Source organism: Mustelus asterias, chromosome 30 (genome assembly GCF_964213995.1).
Source record: "Mustelus asterias chromosome 30, sMusAst1.hap1.1, whole genome shotgun sequence".
Taxonomy (NCBI): domain Eukaryota; kingdom Metazoa; phylum Chordata; class Chondrichthyes; order Carcharhiniformes; family Triakidae; genus Mustelus; species Mustelus asterias.
In genome coordinates, this window is record NC_135830.1 from 17,909,678 (window position 1) to 17,935,204 (window position 25,527).

At 45.1% G+C, this 25,527-nt stretch overlaps 2 protein-coding genes across 2 annotated transcripts in view; one reads left to right on the forward strand and one right to left on the reverse strand.

The window, feature by feature from the left end:
- The window catches only part of LOC144480811 (uncharacterized), a 992,083-nt gene that overhangs the window by 809,180 nt on the left and 157,376 nt on the right, over positions 1 to 25,527 (forward strand). The window lies entirely within an intron of this gene.
- LOC144480926 (uncharacterized) lies at positions 238 to 22,686 on the reverse strand. Its single transcript, XM_078200550.1, has 3 exons — positions 22,639 to 22,686; positions 19,710 to 20,531; positions 238 to 3,614 (listed from the first exon to the last, which is right to left on the reverse strand). The coding sequence occupies exons 1-3, from the start codon at positions 22,684 to 22,686 to the stop codon at positions 2,637 to 2,639; spliced, it is 1,848 nt and encodes a 615-aa protein (XP_078056676.1). The 3' UTR covers positions 238 to 2,636.

Below are 25,527 nucleotides of genomic sequence, written 5' to 3' on the forward strand. Positions count from 1 at the left end.
ACATGTTGTCCAAAGCTTTTGCAACACTTCCCACAGGCTGGGCACTTTTAAGGTCTCTCCCCAGTGTGAAACGTGGGTGTTTGCAGGGTGGATCCTGTTAGGGTCCTGGACTAAAACCCCTAAATTACATTAGGAAGCCAGACCAGACCCCAACAACATTTCTATGTTGGCATAAATGTGAGGTTAGAATGTTTCATTCCAGGAGTAATTTCACTGACTTGGGGATCTTTTATAGTAAAACAAACTTTATTTAATATCACAGTTCAAAGATAACTCTAACAAATGAAGCAGTTATTAACAGTTGAACAATATTTAAAAATGAAACAACTTTAATTTCTAACCTTTCATTGTTTCAGTTCCTCTTAAGAGATGTAAATGACACTTTAAATACAGTTAGCAACCATATGTATACTTGCTAGGGTGGCATGTCAGCATTGCTCACAGTGCCAGGGAGCCAGGATCAATTGTGGCCTTGGATGAATATGTGGAGTTTGCACGTTCTCCGTGTCTGCGTGGGTTTTCTCCATCGCTCCCATTTCCACCCACACTCTAAGTATGTGCAGGTTTGGTAGATTGACCCAGTAAAGTTTTTCCTCAGTGTCACGGGGATGAGAAAGGTAAATATGTGGGGCTATGGGGATAGGGCTTGGGTGGAATTGTTGTCGGTGCAGGCTCGATGGTCTGAATGGCGTCCTTCTGCACTGTAGGGATTCTTCACTGAGTCTAGACAGTCTTGAAGCTTTTAGAGAGAAAACAAGCCTCAGATCAGTTTGTAGAAACCCTCCAACAGTTCCTTGCCAGAACTGCAAAAGCTTCTTTCTTGCTGCACAGACCCACACTATCCCATGACCCTGTAACAATAGTCAGAAATCCAAGGGGAGCTTCTTATATAAACAAAAGCTCATTAGCTCTATCAAAGAAACAAATTTCTAGCTAAAATGAGTTATTAACTTGCTTTCAGAACCCTTGAGCCTGTAGAATAAAGCTGAATTTTTAAACATTCTCTCTAAACATAAAAACAATGTATGTAATATATATGTATATAATAAGTATATATACATACATATCCATCGCAACATTCTCATCACACTTCCCATACTTGAAGCTTATAAATGGCGTCTCCCCGGTGTAAATTCGCTGTTGTGCAGAAAGCTGGGACGACAGTGAAGCCGTTCCCACACACACAGCAGATGAGTGCGTCAATCAGTTTCCAGCTCTGATGTGTAACTGAATATCTCCTCAGTCTCCACATTTCCCTGGTTTCTCACTGTGGTTGTGGATGGTGGTTTGCTTCCATGGACAAAATTCTCTGCTGTTCAGGTTATGATAAATTGTGCTGAGGTTTACAGCATGGAAACAGGCCCTTCGGCCCAACTTGTCCATGACACCCCTTTTTTTAACCCCCAAACTAGTCCCAATTGCCCACATCCCTCTATACTCATCTTACTCATGTAACTATCTAAACGTTTTTGAAATACAAAATTGTACCCGCCTCTACTACTACCTCTGGCAGCTTGTTCCAGACATTCACCGCCCTCTGTGAAAGAAATTGCCTCTCTGGACACTTTTGTCTCTCTCCCCTCTCCCCTTAAACCTATGCGCTCTAGTTTTAGACTCCCCTATCTTTGGGAAAAGATATTGACTATCTAGCTGATCTATGCCCCTCATTATTTTATAGACCTCTATAAGGTCACCCCTCAGCCTCTACGCTCCAGAGAAAAAAGTCCCAGTCGATCCAGCCTCTCCTTATAACTCAAACCGTCAAATCCCGGTAACATCCTAATAAATTTTTTCTGCACTCTTTCTAGTTTAATAATATCCTTTCGATAATAGGGTGACCAGAATTGCACACAGTATTCCAAGTGTGGCCTTACCAATGTCTTGTACAACTTCAACAAAACATTCCAACTCCTGTATTCAACGTTCTGACCGATGAAACCAAGCATGCCGAATGCCTTCTTCACCACTCTGTCCACCTGTGACTCCACTTTCAAGGAGCTATGAACATGTATCCCTAGATCTCTTTGTTCTGTAACTCTCCCCAGTGGCCGACCATTAACTGAGTAAGTCCTGCCCTGGCTCAATCTACCAAAATGCATCACCTCGCATTTATCTAAATTAATCTCCATCTGCCACTCGTCAGCCCACTGGCCCAATTGATCAAGATCCCTTTGCAATCCTAGATAACCTTCTTCACTGTCCACTGTACCACCAATCTTGGTGTCATCTGCAAGCTTACTAAACATGCCGACTAAATTCTCATCCACAATATTAATATAAATGACAAATAACAGTGGGCCCAGCACTGATCCCTGAGGCACACCACTGGTCACAGGCCTCCAGTTTGAAAAACAACTCTCTACAACCACCCTCTGTCTTCTGTCATTAAGCCAATTTTGTATCCATTTGGCTACCTCACCCTGGATCCCGTGAGATTTAATCTTATGCAACAACCTACCATGTGGTACCTTGAACTAATGTTTTGTGTGAGCTTCCTGAACCCAAATCCTCCCCTTCTAAGACCAACTATATTAACATCTGTAACAGAGCTGGAGTTATTTTTCAATTCCACCAACAGACCCAAATGAACATGGTTCAGTTTGAATATGATTAACAGCAAAATCCAATCACAATAGTTACTTGTGAGTTCGCTGGTGTCTCAGGAGATTGGATGAGGTAGTGAATCCCGTCCCACACTGGGAGCAAGTGAACTGCCTCTCCCCAGTGTGGATTCGCTGGTGTGTCCGCAGATGGGATGACTGACTGAATCTCTTCCCACATTGAGAACAAGTGAAAGGCCTCTCCCCAGTGTGAATTCGCTGATGTGCCAATAGATTGAATGACTGACTGAATCCCTTTCCACACACAGAGCAGGTGAATGGCTTCTCCCCAGTGTGAACTTGCTGGTGTATCAGCAGCTTGGCTGAACGAGTGAATCCCTTCCCACATTGGGAGCAGATAAAAGGCCTATCCCCAGTGTGAACTCGTTGGTGTATCAGCAGGTCAGATGACTGAGTGAATCCCCTCCCACATACAGAACAAGTGAACGGCCTCTCCCCAGTGTGAACTCGCTGGTGTATTAGCAGGTGAGATTGGTTAGCGAATTCCTTCCCACACTGGGAGCAGGTGAACGGCTTCTCCCCAGTGTGAATTTGCTGGTGTCTCAACAAATTGGCTGAATGAGCGAATCCCTTCCCACACTGAGAACAAGTGAATGGCTTCTCCCCAGTGTGAACTCGCTGGTGTATCCGCAGGTTGTACGAGTGAGAAAATTGCTTCCCACACTGGGAGCAGGTGAACGGTTTCTCCCCAGTGTGAACTCGCTGGTGTATTGCTAGGTTGGATGGCCAATTGAATCCCTTCCCGCACAGGGAGCAAGTGAATGGTCTCTTCCCAGCATGACTGCATCGATGGGTTTCCAGCAGGGATGGGCAATTGAATCCCTTCCCACAATCCTCACACTTCCATGCCATCTCCCTGTTGTGACGACAATTATGTTCCGAAAGACTTGATGATTGGTTAAAGTCTTGTCCACACATAGAACACGTGTACAGTTTCTCTCCACTGTGAACGGTGCTTTTTTCTTCCATGTTCAAAATACAACGATATTCAGGTTATAATAAATTGACCAACTCCATCAGGTTCTGATATCATGTTTGGTTTCAGTTTCCTAACTACAAATCCTCCTCTTCTGAAACCCTGTGAAATTGATTTAAAACAGAAAAAAGGGAGTGAGAGAGAACCCACAAAAACAGGTTGTGAAATTGAGCTGAATGAATCTGGGAATTTGCGGGGTCGACACTAGGAAAATTGCTGGTTTTTCATCAAAACCCAACTGGTTCACCAATATCCTTCAGGGAAGGAAACCTGACACCCAGTCTGGATCAACACAAGACTGTGGACACTCTTGGAGGAGACAGAGAAAAATAGGAGAGATCGGGGGTGAAGGAGAGGGATTTTATACATCTACAACTCAACAGATCTTTGACAGAATCTCCCAAGCCCTCAACCTCCACTACCAAAGACCAGGGTAGCAGGTAAAAGTACACCCCATCAACTCCAAGTTCCCCTCCAACTCACACATCATCCTGACTTATCTGACATCCTGTACTCAAAGAACAGAAACTTTTTTTATAAATACTGGGAAGACTGAAACCATTGTCTTCAGTCCGAACTACAAACTCCATTCCCTCGCCAACAACTTCCTGGCAACTATCTGAGGCTGAACCAGGCTGTTCGCAACTGTGGTGAAATATTTCACCCCAATTTGAGCTTCCAACCACATATCCACATCATGATTAAGACCGCCTATTTCCAAGGAGACACAGGTTCAAGGCGAGAGGGAGAAAGTTTCAGGGAGAGAGTGGTGGGTGGCTGGAATGCGCTACCAGAGGAGGTGGTGGAAACAGGCACATTAGCAACATTTAGGAGGCATCTGGATGGGTGCATGCATAGGGAGGGAATAGAGGGATAAGTACTGAGTAAGGGCAAAAGATGTTTTCTTAAATTAAGGCATCATAGAACCATAGAAAATTACAGCTCAGAAACTGGCCCTTGGCCCTTCTTGTCTGTGCCGAACCATTTTATGCCTCGTCCCACTGACCTGCACTTGGACCATATCCCTCCACACCCCTCTCATCCATGAACCCGTCCAACTTTTTCTTAAATGGTACAATGGCATTTACCACTTTATCTGGCAGCTCATTCCACACTCCCACCACTCTCTGCGTGAAGAAGCCCTCCCTAATATTCCCTTTAAACTTTTCTCCTTTCACCCTTAACCCATGCCCTCTGGTTTTTTTCTCCCCGAGCCTCAGCGGAAAAAGCCTGCTTGCATTCACTCTATCTATACCCATCAAAATCTTATACACCTCTATCAAATCTCCCCTCAATCTTCTACGCTCCAGGGAATAAAGTCCCAACCTATTCAATCTCTCTCTGTAACTCAGCTTCTCAAGTCCCGGCAACATCTTTGTGAACCTTCTCTGCACTCTTTCAATCTTATTTACATCCTTCCTGTAACTAGGTGACCAAAACTGTACACAATACTCCAAATTCGGCCTCACCAATGCCTTATAGAACCATAGAAAATTACAGCTTAGAAACAGGCCTTTTGGCCCTTCTTGTCTGTGCCGAACCATTTTATGCCTAGTCCCACTGATCTGCACTTGGACCATATCCCTCCACACCCCTCTCATCCATGAACCCGTCCAACTTTTTCTTAAATGGTAAAAGTGACCCCGCATTTACCACTTTATCTGGCAGCTCATTCCACACTCCCACCACTCTCTGCGTGAAGAAGCCCCCCCTAATATTCCCTTTAAACTTTTCTCCTTTCACCCTTAACCCATGCCCTCTGGTTGTTTTCTCCCCTAGCCTCAGCGGAAAAAGCCTGCTTGCATTCACTCTATCTATACGCATCAAAATCTTATACACCTCTATCAAATCTCCCCTCAATCTTCTACACTCCAGGGAATAAAGTCCCAACCTATTCAATCTCTCTCTGTAACTCAGCTTCTCAAGTCCCGGCAACATCCTTGTGAACCTTCTCTGCACTCTTTCAATCTTATTTACATCCTTCCTGTAACTAGGTGACCAGAACTGTACACAATACTCCAAATTCGGCCTCACCAATGCCTTATATAACCTTACCATAACACTCCAACTTTTATACTCGATACTCCGATTTATAAAGGCCAATGTACCAAAGGCACTCTTTACGACCCTATCCACCTGTGACGTCACTTTTAGGGAATTCTGTACCTGTATTCCTAGATCCCTCTGTTCAACTGCACTCTTCAGAGTCCTACCATTTACCCTGTATGTTCTACTTTGATTTGTCCTTCCAAAGTGCAATATCTCACACTTGTCTGCGTTAAATTCCATTTGCCATTTTTCAGCCCATTTTTCTAGTTGGTCCAAATCCCTCTGCAAGCTTTGAAAACCTTCCTCACTGTCCACTACACCTCCAATCTTTGTATCATCAGCAAACTTGCTGATCCAATTGACCACATTATCATCCAGATCATTGATATAGATGACAAACAACAATGAACCCAACACCGATCCCTGCGGCACACCACTAGTCACAGGCCTCCACTCAGAGAAGCAATCCTCCACAAGCACTCTCTGGATTCTTCCATTGAGCCAGTGTCTTATCCAATTTACTACCTCCCCATGTATACCTAGCGACTGAACCTTCCGAACTAACCTTCCATGAGGGACCTTGTCAAAGGCCTTGCTGAAATCCAGGTAGACAACATCCACCGCCTTCCCTTCATCCACTTTCCTGGTAACCTCTTCGAAAAACTCTAATAGATTGGTCAAACATGACCTACCACGCACAAAGCCATGTTGACTCTCCCTAATAAGTCCCTGTCTATCCAAATATTTGTAGATCCTATCCCTTATCACACCTTCCAATAACTTGCCCACCACCGACGTCAAACTTACTGGCCGATAGTTTCCCGGATTTCTTTTGGAACCTTTTTTAAACAACGGAACAACATGAGCCACCCTCCAATCATCCGGCACCTCCCCCGTGAATACTGACATTTTAAATATGTCTGCCAGGGCCCCTGCAAGTTCAACACTAGCTTCCCTCAAGGTCCGTGGGAATACCCTGTCCGGTCCTGGGGATTTATCCACTCTGATTTGCCTCAAGACAGCGAGCACCTCCTCCCCTTTAATCTGTAACGGTTCCATGGCCTCCCTACCAGTTTGCCCTATTTCCGTAGACTCCATGCCCGTTTCCTCAGTAAATACGGATGCAAAAAAACCATTTAGTATCTCCCCCATCTCTTTTGGTTCCATACACAGTGTACCACTCTGGTCTTCAAGAGGACCAATTTTATCCCTCACTATCCTTTTGCTCCTAACATACCTATAGAAGCTCTTTGGATTTTCCTTCACTCTGTCTGCCAAAGCAACCTCATGTCTTCTTTTAGCCCTCCTGATTTCCCTCTTAAGTAGCTTCTTGCACTTTTTATACTCCTCGAGCATCTGATCTGTTCCTTGCTGCCTGTACATTTCATACAACTCTCTCTTCCTCTTAATCAGTGTTACAATCTCCCTCGAGAACCAAGGTTCCTTATTCCGATTTACTTTGCCTTTAATCCTGACAGGAACATACAAACTCTGCACTCTCAAAATTTCTCCTTTGAAGGCCTCGCACTTTCCAATTACATCCTTACCAGAGAACAGCCTGTGCCAATCCACACTTCCCAGATCCCTTCTCATTTCATCAAATTTGGCCTTTTTCCAGTTCAGAACTTCAACCCGAGGACCAGATCTATCCTTATCCACGATCAGGTTGAAACTAATGGCATTATGATCACTGGATCCAAAGTATTCCCTCACACTCACATCCATCACCTGCCCTAACTCATTTCCCAATAGGAGATCCAATATCGCATCCTCTCTAGTTGGCACCTCTATATACGGATGTAGAAAATTCTCCTGAACACATTTTACAAACTCTACCCCGTCTAAACCTTTAACAGTATGCGAGTCCCAATCTATATGTGGAAAATTAAAATCCCCTACTATCACAACTTTGTGTTTCTTGCAGTTGTCAGCTATCTCTCCGCTGATTTGCTCCTCCAATTCTCGCTGACTATTGGGTGGTCTATAATACAAGCCCATTAATGTGGTCATACCTTTCCTGTTTCTCAGCTCCACCCATAGGGCCTTTGTAGACAAGCTCCCTAATCTATCCTGCCTGAGTACCGCTGTAACATTTTCCCTGACCAACAATGCCACCCCCCCACCTTTTATCCCTCTGCCTCTATCCCGCCTGAAACATTGGAACCCTGGAACATTGAGCTGCCAGTCCTGCCCCTCCTGTAGCCAAGTTTCACTGATGGCTATAATGTCATATTTCCACATGTCTATCCACGCCTTCAGCTCATCTGCCTTCCCCACAATACTCCTGGCATTGAAATAGACACACCTCAAAAAATTATTTCCACCACACTCTACCCTTCCATTTGTGATTTTGCTTGAACTAACCTGTCTTTTTACCCCTGCTCCACTATCTGCTCTGGCACTCTGGTTCCCACCCCCTGCAAATCTAGTTTAAACGCTCCCCAATCACACTAGCAAATCTCCCTGCAAGTATATTGGTCCCCTTGTAGTTTAGGTGTAACCCGTCTCTCTTGTACAGGTCCCACCTGCCCCAAAAGAGGTCCCAATGATCCAAGAATTGGAAACCCTGCCCCCTGCACCAGTTCCTCAGCCACGTGTTTATCCGCCCAAGCATCCTACTCCTGCCCTCACTGGCATGTGGCTCAGGTAGCAATCCTGAGATTACTACCCTCGGGGTCCTACTTTTTAACTTCCTTCCAAGCTCTTTGTACTCACTCTTTAGGACCTCCTCACTCTTCCTTCCCACGTCATTGGTACCGACGTGTACCACGACATCTGGCTGATCACCGTCCCACTTTAGAATGCTGTGCACGCGATCAGAGACATCGCTGACCTTGGCACCCGGGAGGCAACAAACCATGCGGGAGTCTCTGTCCCGACCACAGAACCTCCGGTCTGTACCTCTGACCATTGAGTCCCCTATCACTACTGCTCTCCTCTTCTTCATCCCACCCTTTTGCGCTGTAGAACCAGACGCAGTATCAGAGTTCCGGCTGTCGCAGCTTGTCCCAGGTAAAGCATCTCCCACAACAGTATCCAATTCAGTATACCTGTTGTGGAGGGATATGGCCAACAGGGGAACCCTGCTCTGCCTGTCCTTTCACACTGCCATTTCCTCTCCTTACAGTAACCCAATTACCTGTGCTCTGCTGCTTAGGTGTAACTATCTCCCTAAAGCTACTGTCTATAAACTTCTCATTCTCCCGAATTAGATGGAGGTCATCAAGCTCCTTCTCCAGTTCCCTAACACGCTTTGCTAGCAGCTGCAGCTGAATGCATCTTTTGCAGGTGCTGTCGTCAGGGATACCGGAGGTCTCCCTGATCTCCCACATCCTGCAAGAGGGGCATTCCAACATCCTGCCTGGCATTTTTTTTTAGTCTGGGGAAAAACAAGAATAAACTTTCTGGGAAAGAAAAAACTTACTCTCGCCTCTGCCTGTTCTCGCCGAAGCCTGTTTTGAGCCAAAGCCCTTCAGCTCTCACTCTGCCCCCTGCTCACTCCACTGCCCGCTCAAAGGTGCGGCCTACTTTTAAACCCTCCAAAACCTTCCCAGGCTGCTGCTATATAACCTTACCATAACACTCCAACTTTTATACTCGATACTCCGATTTATAAAGGCACTCTTTACGACCCTATCCACCTGTGACGTCACTTTTAGGGAATTCTGTACCTGTATTCCTAGATCCCTCTGTTCAACTGCACTCTTCAGAGTCCTACCATTTACCCTGTACGTTCTACTTTGATTTGTCCTTCCAAAGTGCAATATCTCACACTTGTCTGCGTTAAATTCCATTTGCCATTTTTCAGCCCATTTTCCTAGTCTGGTCATGGTCAGCACAGGCTTGGAGGGCCAAAGGGCCTGTTCCTGTCTGTACTTTTGTTTGTTCTTCCACCTCAGTGACATCACCTGACTCCACCCCCCCCCCACCCAATCTCAGCTGATTTTTTAAAAAATTAAGGCATCATGGTCAGCACAGGATGAAAGTGAGGAGTGTGGGATAGAGGGAAAGTTGGCCGATTGGATAGGTAACTGGCTGTTTGATCGGAGACAGAGGGTGGTAGTGGATGGAAAATTTTCGGACTGGAGGCAGGTTGCCAGTGGAGTGCCACAGGGATCAGTGCTTGGTCCTTTGCTCTTTGTGATTTTTATTAATGACTTAGAGGAGGGGGCTGAAGGGTGGATCAGTAGATTTGCTGATGACACCAAGATTGGTGGAGTAGTGGATGAGGTGGAGGGCTGTTGTAGGCTGCAAAGAGATATTGATAGGATGCAAAGCTGGGCTGAAAAATGGGAAATGGAGTTTAACCCTGATAAATGTGAGGTGATTCATTTTGGTAAGACTAATTTAAATGTGGATTACAGGGTCAAAGGTAGGGTTCTGAAGACTGTGGATGAACAGAGAGATCTTGGGGACCAGATCCACAGATCTCTGAAGGTTGCCACTCAAGTGGATAGAGCTGTGAAGAAGGCCTATAGTGTGTTAGCTTTTATTAACAGGGGGTTGGCGTTTAAGAGCAGTGGGGTTATGCAGCAACTGTACAGGACCTTAGTGAGACCACATTTGGAACATTGTGTGCAGTTCTGGTCACCTCACTATAAGAAGGATGTGGAAGCGCTGGAAAGAGTGCAGAGGAGATTTACCAGGATGCTGCCTGTTTGGAGGGTAGGTCTTATGAGGAAAGGTTGAGGGAGCTAGGGCTGTTCTCTCTGGAGCGGAGGAGGCTGAGGGGAGACTTAATAGAGGTTTATAAAATGATGAAGGGGATAGATAGTGAACGTTCAAAGACTATTTCCTCGGGTGAATGGAGCTATTACAAGGGGGCATAACTATAGGGTTCGTGGTGGGAGATATAGGAAGGATATCAGAGGTAGGTTCTTTACACAGAGAGTGGTTGGGGTGTGGAATGGACTGCCTGCAGTGATAGTGGAGTCAGACACTTTAGGAACATTTAAGCGGTTATTGGATAGGCACATGGAGCACACCAGGATGATAGGGAGCGGGATAGCTTGATCTTGGTTTCAGATAAAGCTCGGCACAACATCGTGGGCCGATGGGCCTGTTCTGTGCTGTACTGTTCTGTGTTCCAAGTCTGAGGTCACGTACCAACCGACTCGAAAACAGCTTCTTCTCTGCTGCTGTCAGTCTTTTGAATGGACTTACCTTGCATTCAGTTGATCTTTCTCTACACTCTCGCTGTGACTGTAACACTACATTCTGCACTCTCTCATTTCCTTCTCTATGAACGGTATGTTTTGTCTGTGTAGTGCGCAAGAAACAATACTTTTCACTGTATGTTAATACATGTGACAATAAATCAAATCAAACCCTCACCCATTCCATTGTGACGTCTGGAATCTCTTAACTCTCCCTCATTGCGCATGCGCCCGGCCGCACACTGTCCCCAGTAAATACAATAATAAGTCTCACAACATCAGGTTAAAGTCCTGGTGTTCTGAGCCAAATATTTTGCTACCAAATAACCCTGTTGGACTTTAACCTGCTGTTGTGAGACTTCTCACTGTGTTTATCTCCAGTCCAACGCCGGCATCTCCACATCAGTAAATATGGCGGCTGTTTACACGGGCCTGTCCCGGGGAAAAGCCTGAGCAGCTTCCGCCGCTACAAACGCCGCATCGGAGCTTCGGCCCGCACGGGATGTTTATGAGGCCTCTAAACCTACCCGCCGGCTCCATCCCTCCCTCATGACCCATCCCACGGTATCTCACCGGCTGAGAATTTCCACAACCGCCTCGATCGTGAGTTCTCATCGGCACTGCGCATGTTCTCAGTCACAACAGGAGTGTTCGAGCCTAGACCCGCCCCTCGTTCACTCCGATTGGCTGGAGGACCAGCCTCTCCTGCTCCGTCCTCCAGCCCCGCCCTCTCTTTCTATTGGTCCAGAGTCGCCGTCAATCACTCCCCGGGTGAGCTGGAGCATGCGCACTGCCGATGCTAGGCTCAGGCGGCAAAGCTGCAGGAGCAAAGCCTCAGAGATTGAAACCAGTGGCTTGTTGTAAAACAGGAAGTCAGGGTCCCAGTCAACAACAACTTCTATTTATTTAAAACCTTTAACATCAGAAATCATCCCAGTGCACTTCACAGGAACATCCAGATACATCAGGATATATTAGCACAGATGACCAAAAGACTGGACAAAGAGGTGAGTTTTAGAGAGTTTTAAGGGATCTGATTTATCGTTGTCACATTTAATTGATTTGATTTATTATTGTCACAAGTATTACTATGGCGTGAAAAGTATTGTTCTTGTGCTAGACAGACAAAAACATACCGTTCATAGAATGCATAGGGGAGAAGGAAAGGAGAGTGTGCAGAATGTAGTGTTACAGTCATAGCTCGGGTGTATAAGATAGGTCCATTCAGAAGTCTGATGACAGCAAGGAAGAAGCTGTGTGAGTAGAGTCGTTGGTGGGCTTTCTTAACTATAGCATCAGCGTGGCGGAACCAGGACAGGCTGTTGATGATCTGGACACTAGAAACGTGAAGCTGTCAGCCATTTCCACTTCACCCATTGATGTAGACAGGGGCGTGTCCTCCACTCGGCTTCTTGAAGTCAATGACTATCTCCTTCCTTTTACTGACATTGAGGGAGAGATTATTGTCGCCGCACCAGTTCACCAGCTTCTCTGTCACTTTCCTGTACTCCGTCTCATCATTGTTTGAGATCCAACTCACTGCGGTGGTGTCATCAGCAAACTTGAAAATTGAGTTGGAAGGGAATTTGTCCACACAGTCATAGGTGTATAAGGAGTATATTAAAGGGCTGAGGACACAGCCTGTGGGCACCTGTGTTGAGGATGATTGTGGAGGAGGTGTTGTTGCCTATTTTTACTGATTGTGGTCTGTGGGTTCGGGAGTCTAGGATCCAGTCATAGAGGGAGGAGCTGAGCCCCAGGCCACAGAGTTTGGAGATGAGTTCTGTTGGAATAATGATGTTGAAGGCTGAGCTGTAGTCAATAGGAGTCTGACATAAGTGTCTTTGTTATTCAGGTGTTCCAGGCGTTGAGTGTAGGGCCAAGGAGATGGTGTCTGCTATGGACCTGTTGGGGTGATAGGCAAACTGTAGTGGATCCAGGCAATCTGGGAGGCCAAAATTGATTTTGAGGCATGACTAACCGTTTGAAGCACTTCATACTGATGGATATCAGAGCCACTGGGCAATAGTCATTAAGGCATGCTGCCTGGCTTTTCTTTGGTATCGGCTTGATGTTTGCCTTCTTGAAGCAGATAAGGACCTCAGATTGGTATAAAAAGAGGTTAAAGATGTCTACGAATACCCCTGTGAACTGATCTGCACAAGATCTGAGTGCTCATCCAGGTACCCCATTCGGGCTGGTCACTTTCCATTGGTTGACTTTTGAGAAGGCTGTTCTGATGTCAGCAATAGTGAGCTTGAACACAGGTTTGTCGGAGCTTCTGCGGCGGAGGGCGTGCTCTCGCTGACCTCTTGCTCAAAACGGGGATAGAATGCATGGAGCTCATCGAGGAGAGGCAGCGATTTTACCTGCCTGGAGGAGGTTGTTTAATGTTGAAAGCCAGCTGGGAGTAATAGAATAACTTGGATTCGAGGTAACAAAGGAATGGATGATTTTGCAGTGGATAAACTGAGGCTAATGTATAATTGGGCGATGTAACTGAGATGAAAATAGGTGATTTTGGTGCCGATGTGGATGAGTTTGGAAGATCATCTTGGGTTGAAATATTTCACCATGGTTGTGAACAGTCCGCTTCAGCCTCAGACATTTGGCAGGGACAGGGATGGAGTTGGTGGCGAGAGAATGAAGGAAATGGGCTCAGTCTTGTCATTATTTAAATGGAGGACATTTCCGCTCATTCAATCTTGGATGTCAGACAAGTTCAGATGGTGTGTAGCTCGAAGGGGAACTTGCAGGTGATGGTGTCCAAATACTCCTGCTGCCCGAGTCCATCCAGGTGGTGGAGGTTGAGGGCATAGAAGGTTCTGTCAAATTGCGGTTCAGTTCTATGTCTATAAAATATGTCCCATTTGCCCCCATCTCTCCCACCCTCTCTCCCTGTCTCTCTCACTACTTTCTGATTTTCTCTCTCTTGCTGTCTCTCTTGTGACATAGATTTCTGTTACCCAGAGGGTTCCATCATTTAATATATTTAATGCTGAGATGAGGTGTGGCTGAATGGCAGAGCAGCCTCGACAGGCCGAATGGCCTACTCCTGCGCCTATTTCTTGTGTTCTTGCAGAGGCTAGAGCCTTGGGTAGACTCAGACCGGAGGCAGGCTTTCTTCACTGAAGGACATTAGTGACCATTTCAGTTCTGACAAACGATCAAACAGATTTCATGGTCATTTTTTCCTAGTGCCGGCCCCAAACATGACCAGATTCATTCAATTCAATTTCACAATCTGCCTTTGTGAGTCTTTCTCATCGCCTTTTTTCTGCTTAAAATCAATTTCACAGATTATCTGAAGTGGAGGATTTCCAATCAGAAAACTCAAACCAAACATCACATCAGGATCAGATGAAATCACCTAATTTATTGTAAGCTGAATATTTGTGAGTTTTGAACATGGAAGGGAAAGGCACTGTTCACAGTGGGGAGAAACAGTGGGAATGTGGAGAGGGATTCAGATTCCCACCTGAACTGGAAACTCATCAGCCCAGACACACTGGGGAGAGGTCATTCACTTGCTCAGAGTGTGGGAAAGGATTCGCTCGGTCCTCTGACTTGATGGCCCACCAGCGAGTTCACACTGACGAGAGACCATTCAAATGTCCAGACTGTGGGAAGTGCTATAAAAGTTCCCGGGACCTGATACTCCATCAACGTGCTCACAGTGACGAGAGGCCATTCAGATGCTCTCATTGTGGGACTGGGTTCAAACAATCATCTCAACTCACTGAGCACCAGCATACTCACACCGGGGAGAGGCCATTCACCTGCTCTGTGTGTGGGAATGGGTTCAGTCGGTCATCTAACCTGCGGACCCACCAGCGAATTCACACTGGGGAGAAACCTTTCACCTGTTCTGAGTGTGGGAAGGGATTCACTCAATTATCCACTCTGCTGAATCACCAGAGTGTTCACAATGAGAAGAGACCATTTCAATGTCCAGACTGCAGGAAGTGCTACAAAAGTTCCCGGCAACTGCTCCACCATCAACGAGTTCACACTGAGGAGAGACCTTTTAACTGCCCAGACTGTGAGAAATACTTTAAAAGTTCTGGGGAACTGATGCGCCATCAACGTGTTCACACTGACGAGAAACCGTTCAGGTGCTCTCACTGTGACGCTGGGTTCAAGACATCATCTGACCTCACTGTACATCAGCGAGTTCACACTGGGGAGAGGCCATTCACCTGCTCCCAGTGTGAGAAGGGATTCACTCAGTCATCCTCCCTGCTGACACACCAGCGAGTTCACACCAGGGAAAGGCCGTTCACCTGCCTCAAGTGTGGGAAGAGATTCACTCAGTCATCCAACCTGCTGAGACACCAGCGAATTCACAAATAATTTCAATAAATTAGCTTTGTGTTAACAGTGTTTAATCTTTTAACATTTTTAACATATGTTATTTCCTTTTGGAGGGTTCTCACGCTCCCCTGTCTCTTCCATCCTCACCTCCGAGTGTGAGGAGCTCATGGAGTTTCTTTGTGAGATTGGGAAAATCTGATCAGCTGCCTCTGCTGCTTCCCTCCCTTCCACAAGCCCACCGGGACAAACCATGTCTAAAGTTCCATCTTGCCCAAGCCCAGAACCTATAGTTTCCTCCAGTTTCTCTCCTATCTCCCTTCATGCCCTCTGCATCTTGTCCATGAGACCCGCCTTGTGCTCCATCAATCCTATTCTCACTAAACTGTTGATCATCCACCTTCCCCACATTAGGTGATATTGTTGACGGTTCTCTTTTCTCTCACACTGTCCCTCTCACTTTCAAATCCACTGTCATCACCAATCCTAAAAAAACACTAAATCCCATAGTCTTTGCCAACTACTACCCCATCTCCAATCTCTCTTTCCTCTCCAAAGCCCCTGCACTAGGTGTCCCCCAAGTGTTTATCCCTTGCCCCTCCTGTTTCTCATCTACATGCCGCCACTGGGTGACATAATACAGATAGGCTGTTGTCTATCTTCTTCCTACTCAGCTTCTCTGAGCTGTGAACCGGGCAGCTGAAAGCTGATACTTATTAACTTTTTCTGGACACAGCCCCTTGTACATGATCAATGGTGTTCCTGAACTCTGGTTCACATGATCAGTCTCTGATTGATTTAATTCCATCTACAGGTCCAGGCAGAGGGCGATCGAGAGGGTCTCCAACCTGACTGTCTGCCCCCTCTACCGCAGCTATATTCGTGGCCAGGTGTCCCTGGAAAGGGAGCATGCGGTGTCCGAGGGCACCACTGAAGCCTTCCATGCCCGCTGGGCACTGCAGGGACTGGGGTGTATTATTGACCCCTTTAATCACATTTTAATTTGATGTTTTAAGTTTCCTTTCCGCTTTGTTTTTTGTTTCGGGCGGTTCCCCTCCTTTTAGGGAGCTGCCCCTTTTGAGTTGTCCCGAAGTTAAGTTGATTTTGTTTCTTTGGTTGGACACAAGAAAGATGTCCCTGATTGATGTCGGTGGTGTGGAATCAGTTTCTGATTGGTTTCTTCATGGTGATGGTCATCTACCGATCATTTCCTGCAACCTCCTGACTGGCCCTCGAATGTATCAGTTACTTTCGGAGTCTGCCTCACGTTATAACCTTTCCTGTCATTTTATTAAATTTTATGGCTTCCTACTGAGATAATGGAGGCCTAAAGATATCTTCTTTGTCACTTATTTGAGATAAGCAAGTTTATGGTGTCAAATCCCAATGGTTAACATTTGGGTTCATTGTCTCAAATGTCTCATTGATGTGAAGAAATCCTGTAGAGTTCTCATTGGGGCAGGTGACTCTCAGTATATTTTGGTTAAAGAAAGTGCTTGCTGGTTTTTGTAGTGGTTGCCAGAGCTTGGAACACAGTTAATTAAAAGGACACAAAGTGACACACAGCCTTAAACTAATACAGAAATTACAAAGTTACTTCAGATCTGAAATCCAAAGAAAGTGGGCATCAAATCAGTGTGTAAAAGGTGAGATAGCAGGAAACACAAATACAGTATGATACATTCAATTGATAAATGTTAAGTAATTAGTCAGAATAACCACTACGCTATGAAAACTGATTGGAGAACTAAAATCTTTAATTTTTCAAATCAAAGATAGTTATATAGTCTGAAGGAAAGTAACTGCTTCTTTTAAGATATTACAAGTTAAAAGGATACATTAATTTACGACACAGTGCTGAAGGTTTGAAACTTCACAGCTGGTTTCTTCACACAATATGGCCTCTAACTCAAGTATAACTGTTATTGTCAATGGCTGACGGGTAACAGTTCCAGATTTTAGCTCATCCAGAGCTGATGGGATCCACAGGGCTCTGTAATTAAAGTATAAAAGTGTAGCTTTACACCGGCCTCGGGTCATGTGATGTATTTCACTTGTCAAATAAGGATGCAGCTACAGACAAAGCCAGTTACATGATACTAATATATTACAATTAAGCAGAATTTCACATCAGGTTAATTGATTAATAAGCTTCAATTACTTGATCATTACACATAACTGAGCTACAAACTATTAAATATGATCTTTCCTTAAGTCGAACAGTTCAGTCAAGCAACAGGCTGACACAGTCATACTTTGAATCATATCTTACTGCCAATGTCTCACAGGAACAAGGAGCAGGATTCGGCTATTTGGCCCCTTGAGTCTGCTCCACCATTTAATCAGATCAGGGCTGATCTGATAGTAACTTTAAATCTGCATCCTGCCTACCCCCAATAATCTATCACCCACTTGCTTGCCAAGAATCTATCTACATCTGCCTTAAAAATCTTCAAAGACTCTGCTCCCACCGCCTTTTCAGAAGTGTTCCAGAGGTTCACGACCCTCTGAAAGAAAATATTTCACCTCATCTCCGTTTTAAATGTGTGAACCCTTATTTTTAAACAGGGACCTCTAGCTCTAGATTCTCACACAAGAGGAAACATCCTTTCCACATCAACCTGTCAAGACCCTTCTTGTTTCTTCTATGTTTCGATCAAATTTATCTTAAATTTATCTTTAAACTCCAGCAGACACAAACCTAGCCTGTCCAAGCTTTACCCATAATCCACACATTTCTGGCATTAGTCTGGTCAATCGACTGCTTCCAATGCATTTACATCCTTGCTTAAACAAGATGACCAATACTGTACACCGTACTCCAGATGTGGTCTCACTGGTGCTGTGGATAACTGAAGCATAACCTCCATATTTGTGTAATCAATTCCCCTCACAAATGATAACTTTCCTAATTACTTGCTTTACCTGCTGACAAGCTTTTTGTGATTCATGCAAAGAACAAAGAACAGCACAGGAACAGGCCCTTCGGCCAACGCTGATCACATTGTCCTATCTAGACCAACCGCTTATATCCCTCTATTCCCCGTCTGTTCATGTGTTTATCAAGATAAGTCTTAAATGTCGCTAACGTATCTGCCTCAACCACCTCACTTGGCAGCGCATTCCAGGCCCCCACCACCCTCTGTGTAAAAAACCTTCCCCCGCACATCTCCACTGAACCTTTCCCCCGTATCTTGAACTTGTGCCCCCTTGTAATTGTCATTTCTGCCCTGGGAAAAAGGTCCCAACTGTTCACCCTATCCACACCCCTCATAATTTTATAAACGTCTATCAGGTCGCACCTCAGCCTCCGTCTTTCCAGGGAGAACAATCCCAGTTTATTCAATCTCGAGAACACTCAGATCCCTCTGCATCTCAGAGCTCGACAATCTCTCACCATTTAGATAATCTGCTTCCCTTTTATTCTTCCTGCCAAAATGTGCTGTCCTACCAGCAGTTCAGACCTGAGTAGAGGGAGCAGCACAGAGGTGGACAGTGCAAGGGAGTCATCCTGGGAGTCCTCAACTGAAATTCTTTTTTATTCATTCGTGGGAAATGGGCATTGCTGGATGGCCAGCATTTATGGCCCAGTCCTTGTTGCCCTTGAACTGAGTGGCTTGCGAGGCCATTTCAGAGGGAGTCACATGTAGGCCAGACCGGGTAAGGAGAGCAGATTTCCTTCCCTAAAGGGCATTAGTGAACCTGATGGGTTTTTTACGATAATCAACAATGGTTTTATGGTCATCAGTAAATTGTTAATTCCAGATTTTTTATTGAATTCAAATTCCACCAACTGATGTGGCAGGATTCGAAACCCGGTCCCCAAATCATTAGCTGAGTTTCTGGATTAATAGTTCAGCAATAATACCACCGAGTCATCACCTCCCCTAGTTCAACATGGAGTGTAGGAGAACAAGTCAGGAGCAGCACTGGGCACCCTAAAACTGAGATTCCAACCTGGTGACTCTGTAACATGGGACTATAAGCATGCTGAACAGCAGAAGCAGCATGTTCCAGGCAGGGCCAAGCGATCCCACAAACAACGGACCAGATCAAAGCTGCAGTCCCCTCACATCCAGTCGTGAATGGTGGGGGACAATTAAACAAATCACAGAGAGGGAAAGCTCCACAAATATCACCATCCTCAATGATTGGGGCAACAGTGGATCAGTGCAAACAACTGTGATTTATCTTTTGTGATCACGGATGTGTTACTGATACCTTCCCTGGATTCCGATGCCAGGAAAGACACTCTGGAAGGTATGGGGAGCTGGGACTTGTCCATGAGAGTAACTGAAGGTATGAGAACTGAAATAATATAGAGTTAGAAAGGAGAAAAGGCCACAAAAATGCAACAAGACATTGATTAATCTGTTCTTATCCTGGAGAAATGAAGATGCCGGCTTTGTGTCTTAAACAATATTAGTTCAGTTGACATTTATCCAGAGTATTAAACTTCAGCCCAGTTATAGCGATCACTAACATTAGCAAAAACAAACTCCAACTGTCAGAATGAACACGGTTCAGTCCTGGATGTGATTGACAGCCGCAATAACAACAGAATCCAACCCCTCCAGACACTTGTCAATTTAGAAGATGGGTTGACTGAGTGAATTCCATCTCACACTCAGAGAAGGTGAACGGTCTCTCTCCATTGTGAGTGTGTTGGTGTCTCAGCAGGTGGGATGAGTGAGAAAATCCCTTCCTGCACTCAGAGCAAGTGAACGGTTTCTCCCCGGTGTGAATGTGCTGGTGTGTTCGCAGGTTGGATGAGCGAGTGAATCCCTTTCCACAGTCAGAGCAGGTGAACGGTCTCTCCCCAGTGTGAACTTGTTGGTGCCTCAGCAGAATACTGGAGGTCTTAAAGCTCTTCTCACATTCAGAACATTTGAAAGGTTTCTTGTCTGAATGAACAAGTTGGTGTGATCTGAGGCTGGTTAAATAAATGAATCCTTTTCCACACAAGGAGCAGGTGAACGACCTCTCCCCAGTGTGAACTCGCTGGTGTTTCTGGAGGCTGGATAACAGAGTGAATCCCTTCCCACACACTGTACATCTGAATGGCCTCTCCTTGTTGTGAACTCGCTGGTGTATCAGCAGATCACTTGTGGTTTTATAACTCTTCTCACATTCAGTACATTTGAAAGGTCTGTTATCAGTGTGAACCAGTCGGTGTGTAGCGAGGTGGGATGATCGTGTGAATCCATTCCCACACACAGAGCAGGTGAACGGCCTCTCCCCAGTATGAGTGCGTTTGTGTTCAATGAGATTCCGTGATCGCTTAAATAACTTCCCACAGTAAGAGCAGCAGAACTGTTTCTCGGTGTGAATAGATTGGTGCGTGACCAGGTCCTCAGGGCTTTTAGAGCTGTGATCACCGTCAGCATGGTTAAAAAGCCTCTCTTCAATGTGAACTTGCTGGTGGGTCAGCAGGTGGGATGACTGAATGAATCCTTTCCCGCACATGGAGCAGGTGAATGGTCTCTCCCCAGTGTGACTGCGCCGATGCATTTCCAGCAGCGATGGGTAACTGAATCCCTTCCCACAGTCCCCACATTTCCATGGTTTCTCCATGGTGCGGGTGTTCTTGTCTGTTCAAGCCTTGTCCACACACAACATGTGTATTGCTTCTAAGTAAGGCTATTAAGGGTTATGGGACAAGGCAGAAAATTGGATTGTCATATCATATCAGCCGTGATCTCATTGAATGGAGGAGCAGACTCGATGAGTCCAATGGCCTAATCCTGATCCTAATTCTTATGGTCTTATGGTTCTCTGCTGTGAATGGTGTGATGTTTCTTTCAGGCTGTGTAACTGGTTAAAGCTCTTTCCAGTCAGTTCACTCTCACTCAGGTCTGTGTCTCGGTGCTTTTCCAGTCACACTGATGTTTGAAATTGTTCCCCACCGCCAGAACAGACAAACATTTCTCCTTCCACATTTAAAGGTCGATGATATTCAGGTTCTGATGAATTGAGTGACTCTGTCAGATCTTGATGTAATGTTTGGTTTCCATTTCCCATCTGCAATTCATCACCCTTGTGGACCTTGTAAAAGACATTGACAGAGTCAGTATCATTGTCAGCACAGGATAGAAATTCAGAACAAACAATTCTAGTTTCCATGGAATATTATATCAAATCTTGTTTCCCCAAATCTTGTGGTCCAATCGAACTTTCATCTGAACTAAACCAGAACTTTGTTTCCAGTGTTTGTGAGACACTCTGTACCCTGAGTTGTGGAAGATATCGAGTGTTCCAGTCAACACTGTCTGCTCCCTCTCCAGGACCACACGAGCACGGACAAGAAAGTTAAAGTTTATTTTTATTAGTCACAGGTAAGGCTTGCAGCAACACTGTAATGAAGTTACTGTGAAACCACAGAAGAGGGGCCCACAGCCAAGTTACCCTCTGCTGAACTACAAATTACTGTTTTAACCAGCCCCAAGAGCAGATCCAGGAAAAGATCCTCTGCCCTCCCCAGTCTCCTTCACTGGAGCATGGGGCAGAACAGAAGTGTAACTAAAAGTGGAGAAGCAGCTCCTTCAGGGGTTGCAATCTCTCACACTGAATATGTACATGGCTCATGGATTTCTCGAGTCTGCAAATTAATTTAAAGAGGAGAATAAACAGTGATAAACACAAAGGCAGGTTGTGAAATTGAGCTGAATGAATTTGGTAATTTGTGGAGCCGGCACAAGGAAGAAGTGACTCCGGAAGCTGCTGGATTGTGATTAAAAACCCAAATGGTTTGTTAATGTCCTTCAATGCAGGAAACCTGCCACCCATCCAGATCTACACAAGAATTCAGCCTCAATGAGAGGAGAAAGGTGAAGATGAAACAGGGAGGGAATGAATGGTAAGGACTTTATACATCTACAACTGGACAAGAACTTTGACAGAACCTGCCAAACCACAACCTTCACCAACTCAAAGGATGCAGGAAAACTATCACCTCCAAATGTCGTTTTCAATCTAAAATCTCAAAACAACTTGTAATCCTGAAGTAACCTGCATCCTCCTGCATTTAAGAGGCAATTTAGCATAGCCAATCCACCTAACCTGTACACCTTTGGGGTGTGGGAGGAAACCGGAGCACCTGAAGGAAACTCATGCAGTCACAGAGAGAACGTGCAAACTCCACACAGTCACCCAAAGCTGGAATCGAACCTGGATCCCTGGTGCTGTGAGACAGCAGTGTTGACCACTGTGCCACCCTGTGCCACTGTACTGTGTTGCTCGGAAATACGTTTTAGGATTTTGGCCGAGTGATAGTGAAGGCAGAGCAGTAAACTACCAAGTCAGAATAGTGTGTGATTCTGAAGAGTAAATGCAGGTAGTGGAGTTTCTGTGCACAAACTGCCCTTATCCATGTTGGGGAAGAGGTGTGTAGTTTTGGAAGCTGCTGTCAAAGGAGGTTTAGCCAATTGCTGGTAATTCTAGTAATGTCCATGTTCCAGTAATTAATTTGAAAATTTTCCAAATGTAAATTTAATGAAAATCCCCGACAGAACTACTTTTTCCTTACTTGAAACACAGCTTTAAATGGTCCGTTTGTTTCCAGATTCAGTTCCATGAGCAACGCCTTCAACTAAACAAAATGAAAACACTGCAGCTGCTGGAAATCTGAAATGAAAAGAGAAAACGTTGGAAATACTCATCAGGTTAGACAGCATCTATGGAGACAGAAACAAAGTTTGCAGTCACTGATGCTCCTCTAATGAAACACATACCAATAGCTGCTGTTTAACGGGGCCGTGGATCCTACAATCCCCTGTGCCCCAGAAACAGCTCTATCCATCACACACATTTCCCATTATGACACTTCTATGTCAAGAGGGCAAGCTGTTTAAAAGTCATTAAGTTCCATTTTTGCGTGTTGATGTTCATTAAAGATACGGATCGACTTCCTCCTCATTATGTATCAATTTCAGATACTTTGGTCGAGAATTTCCATTCCCCTACTTTCTGGTGGATAATGGATGCCTTGAGTACTTAGATTACAGTATAATTTGATTCCTAATGTTATTGACTGCACCCCTATCCCTAATTTTTACATCGCAGCAAAAAAAGCTCACTGTTCACAAATGAGCAGTTTCGATGGCGTGCGCTTTACCCACCATTCCTCGCGGTGGGGAATGTCCCCTATCCCCAGCACAGGAGAGTTGTGCATGCGCAGTGAAACAGTGTTTGACGCATGCGCAGCGTGGATGATGGCAATGGGGAGAGACATTCCTCTGTCTCATCAGCAACCGGTAAGGATGCGGATACATGGAGGGATGATTGGAACCGGCAGATGGACGGAGAGGGTTTCTAAATATCTGGTGAAGATCTCAAACCTCTAATAGTAATCCGCAGGTCCCGTGTTTGCAGCTTCAGGCCTTTTTCCCGGGACGAGGCTCAGGTTAAGAGCCACCATCTTGATTCAGCAGGGAGCGGAGCGCATGCGCTGGGATCTTAGTGACGCAACAGTGAGTGGGAGGGGCTTCGGCGTTTTCTGCTCCCAACTGGGTCCTAGTGACCGGATCGCACAGCAAACTGAGCAACAGGTTTTAAACATCTTCACCCACTCCCAGGCGGCAGCTAATGTTTGCAGCCGAGAGAAGTCTGTGGGCAATGTACATAGTCCAGAAGTTGTTTTTTCCTGTTTGGCGCAAGAGTGGTACGGGAATTGTGGCCAAGCCATGGCTTACAAGGGAAATTAGAGGTAGTATCAGATTCAAGGAAGAAGCATACAAATCGGCAAGAAAAAGCAATAGATCCGAGGATTGGGAACAGTTTAAAATTCAGCAAAGGAGGACCAAGGGATTGATTAAGGGAAAAATGGAGTATGAAAGTAAGGTAGCAGGGAATAGAAAAACTGACTGTAAAAGTTTCTATAGATATGTAAAAGATTGACAAAAACAAATGTTAGAAATGGGAGAATTCATAATGGGGAATAAAGAAATGGCTGAGGAATTAAATTGGTACTTTGCTTCAGTCTTCACAAAGGAAGACATGAATAATATACCAGATGGGCTGAGAGAAACATATTTTAGTCAGGGGCTGAAGGAAATCAGCATCAGTTGAGAAGTTTTTGGGGAAATTGATGGGATTGAAGGTGGATAAATCTCCAGGTCCAGATAAGCTTCATCCCAGAGTACTTAAGGAAGTGGTCCTGGAAATAGTAGATACATTGGTGGTTATTTTCCCAAATTCTTTGGAATCGGTAATAGTTCCTGCAGATTGGAGGGTAGCTAATGTAAACCCACTATTCAAAAAGGGAGGGAGAGAGAAAACAGGGAACTATAGACAAGTGAGCCTAACATTGGTACTGGGGAAGTTGCTGGTGTCTATTATCAAGGATTTCACAACTCGGCATTTGGAAGGCAGTGGTATAATCAGACAAAGACAGCATGGATTTACAAAAGGGAAATCATGCTTGACGAATCTATTGGAATTTTGTAAGGATGTAAGTAATAGAGTTGACCGAGGAGAACCAGTGGATGTGGTTTATTTAGACTTTCAGAAGGCTTTCGACAAGGTCTCACATAACAGACTGCTATGTAAAGTTAAAGGACATGGGATTGCAGGTAATGTCTTGAGATAGATAGAAAGCTGGTTAGCAGATAAGAAGCGAAGAGTTGGCATAAATGAGTCTTTTTCTGATTGGCAGTCAGTGACTAGTGGGGTTTGGCAGGGATATGTGCTTGGACCCCAACTCTTCACATTATATATTAATGATTTGGAAGAGGGAACGGAATGTATTATTTCCAAATTTGCAGATAATACAAAGTTGGGTGGGAGGGTGAGCTGTGAGGAGGCTGCAGAGATGCTTTAGCGTGATTTGGACAGGCTGAGTGTGTGGGCATCTGCATGGCAGATGCAGTATAATGTGGATAAATGTGAGATTATCCACTTTGGTAGCAATAATAGGAAGACAGATTATTACTTGAACAGGTGTAAATTGAGGGAGGGGTATACTCAACAAGATGTTGGATTCCTCGTGCATCAGTCGCTGAAAGTAAGCATGCAGGTACAGCAGGCAGTAAAGAAGGCAAATGATCTGTAGGCCTTCATAGCAAGAGGATTTGAGTATAGGGATAGGGATGTTTTGCTGCAGTTCTATGGGGCGTTGGTGAGGCCACACCTGGAGTATTGTGTACAGTTTTGGTGTCCTTATCTGAGGAAGGATGTCCTTGTTATAGAGGGAGTACAGCGAAGGTTTACCAGGCTGATTCCTGGGATGGCAAGTCAGTCATATGAGGAGAAACTAAATCGGTTAGGATTATATTCACTGGAGTTTGGAAGAGTGGGATCTCATAGAAACTTAAAAATTCTAACAGGGTTAGACAGGGTAGATTCAGAAAGAATGTTCCCGATGGTGGGCGAGTCCAGAACTCGGGGTCATAGTTTGAGGATAAGGGGTAAACCTTTT

Coding starts and splice junctions, on each gene's coding strand:
- LOC144480926 (XM_078200550.1), bottom strand. CDS start 22,686: ATGGAACTGAATCTGGAAACAAACGGACCATTTAAAGCTGTGTTTCAA. Junction 20,532..22,638: donor CATTTAAAGCTGTGTTTCAA/GTAAGGAAAAAG, acceptor CTGACCCACCAG/CAAGTTCACATTGAAGAGAG. Junction 3,615..19,709: donor AATTCACTCAGTCAACCCAT/CTTCTAAATTGA, acceptor AATTTATTATAA/CCTGAATATCGTTGTATTTT.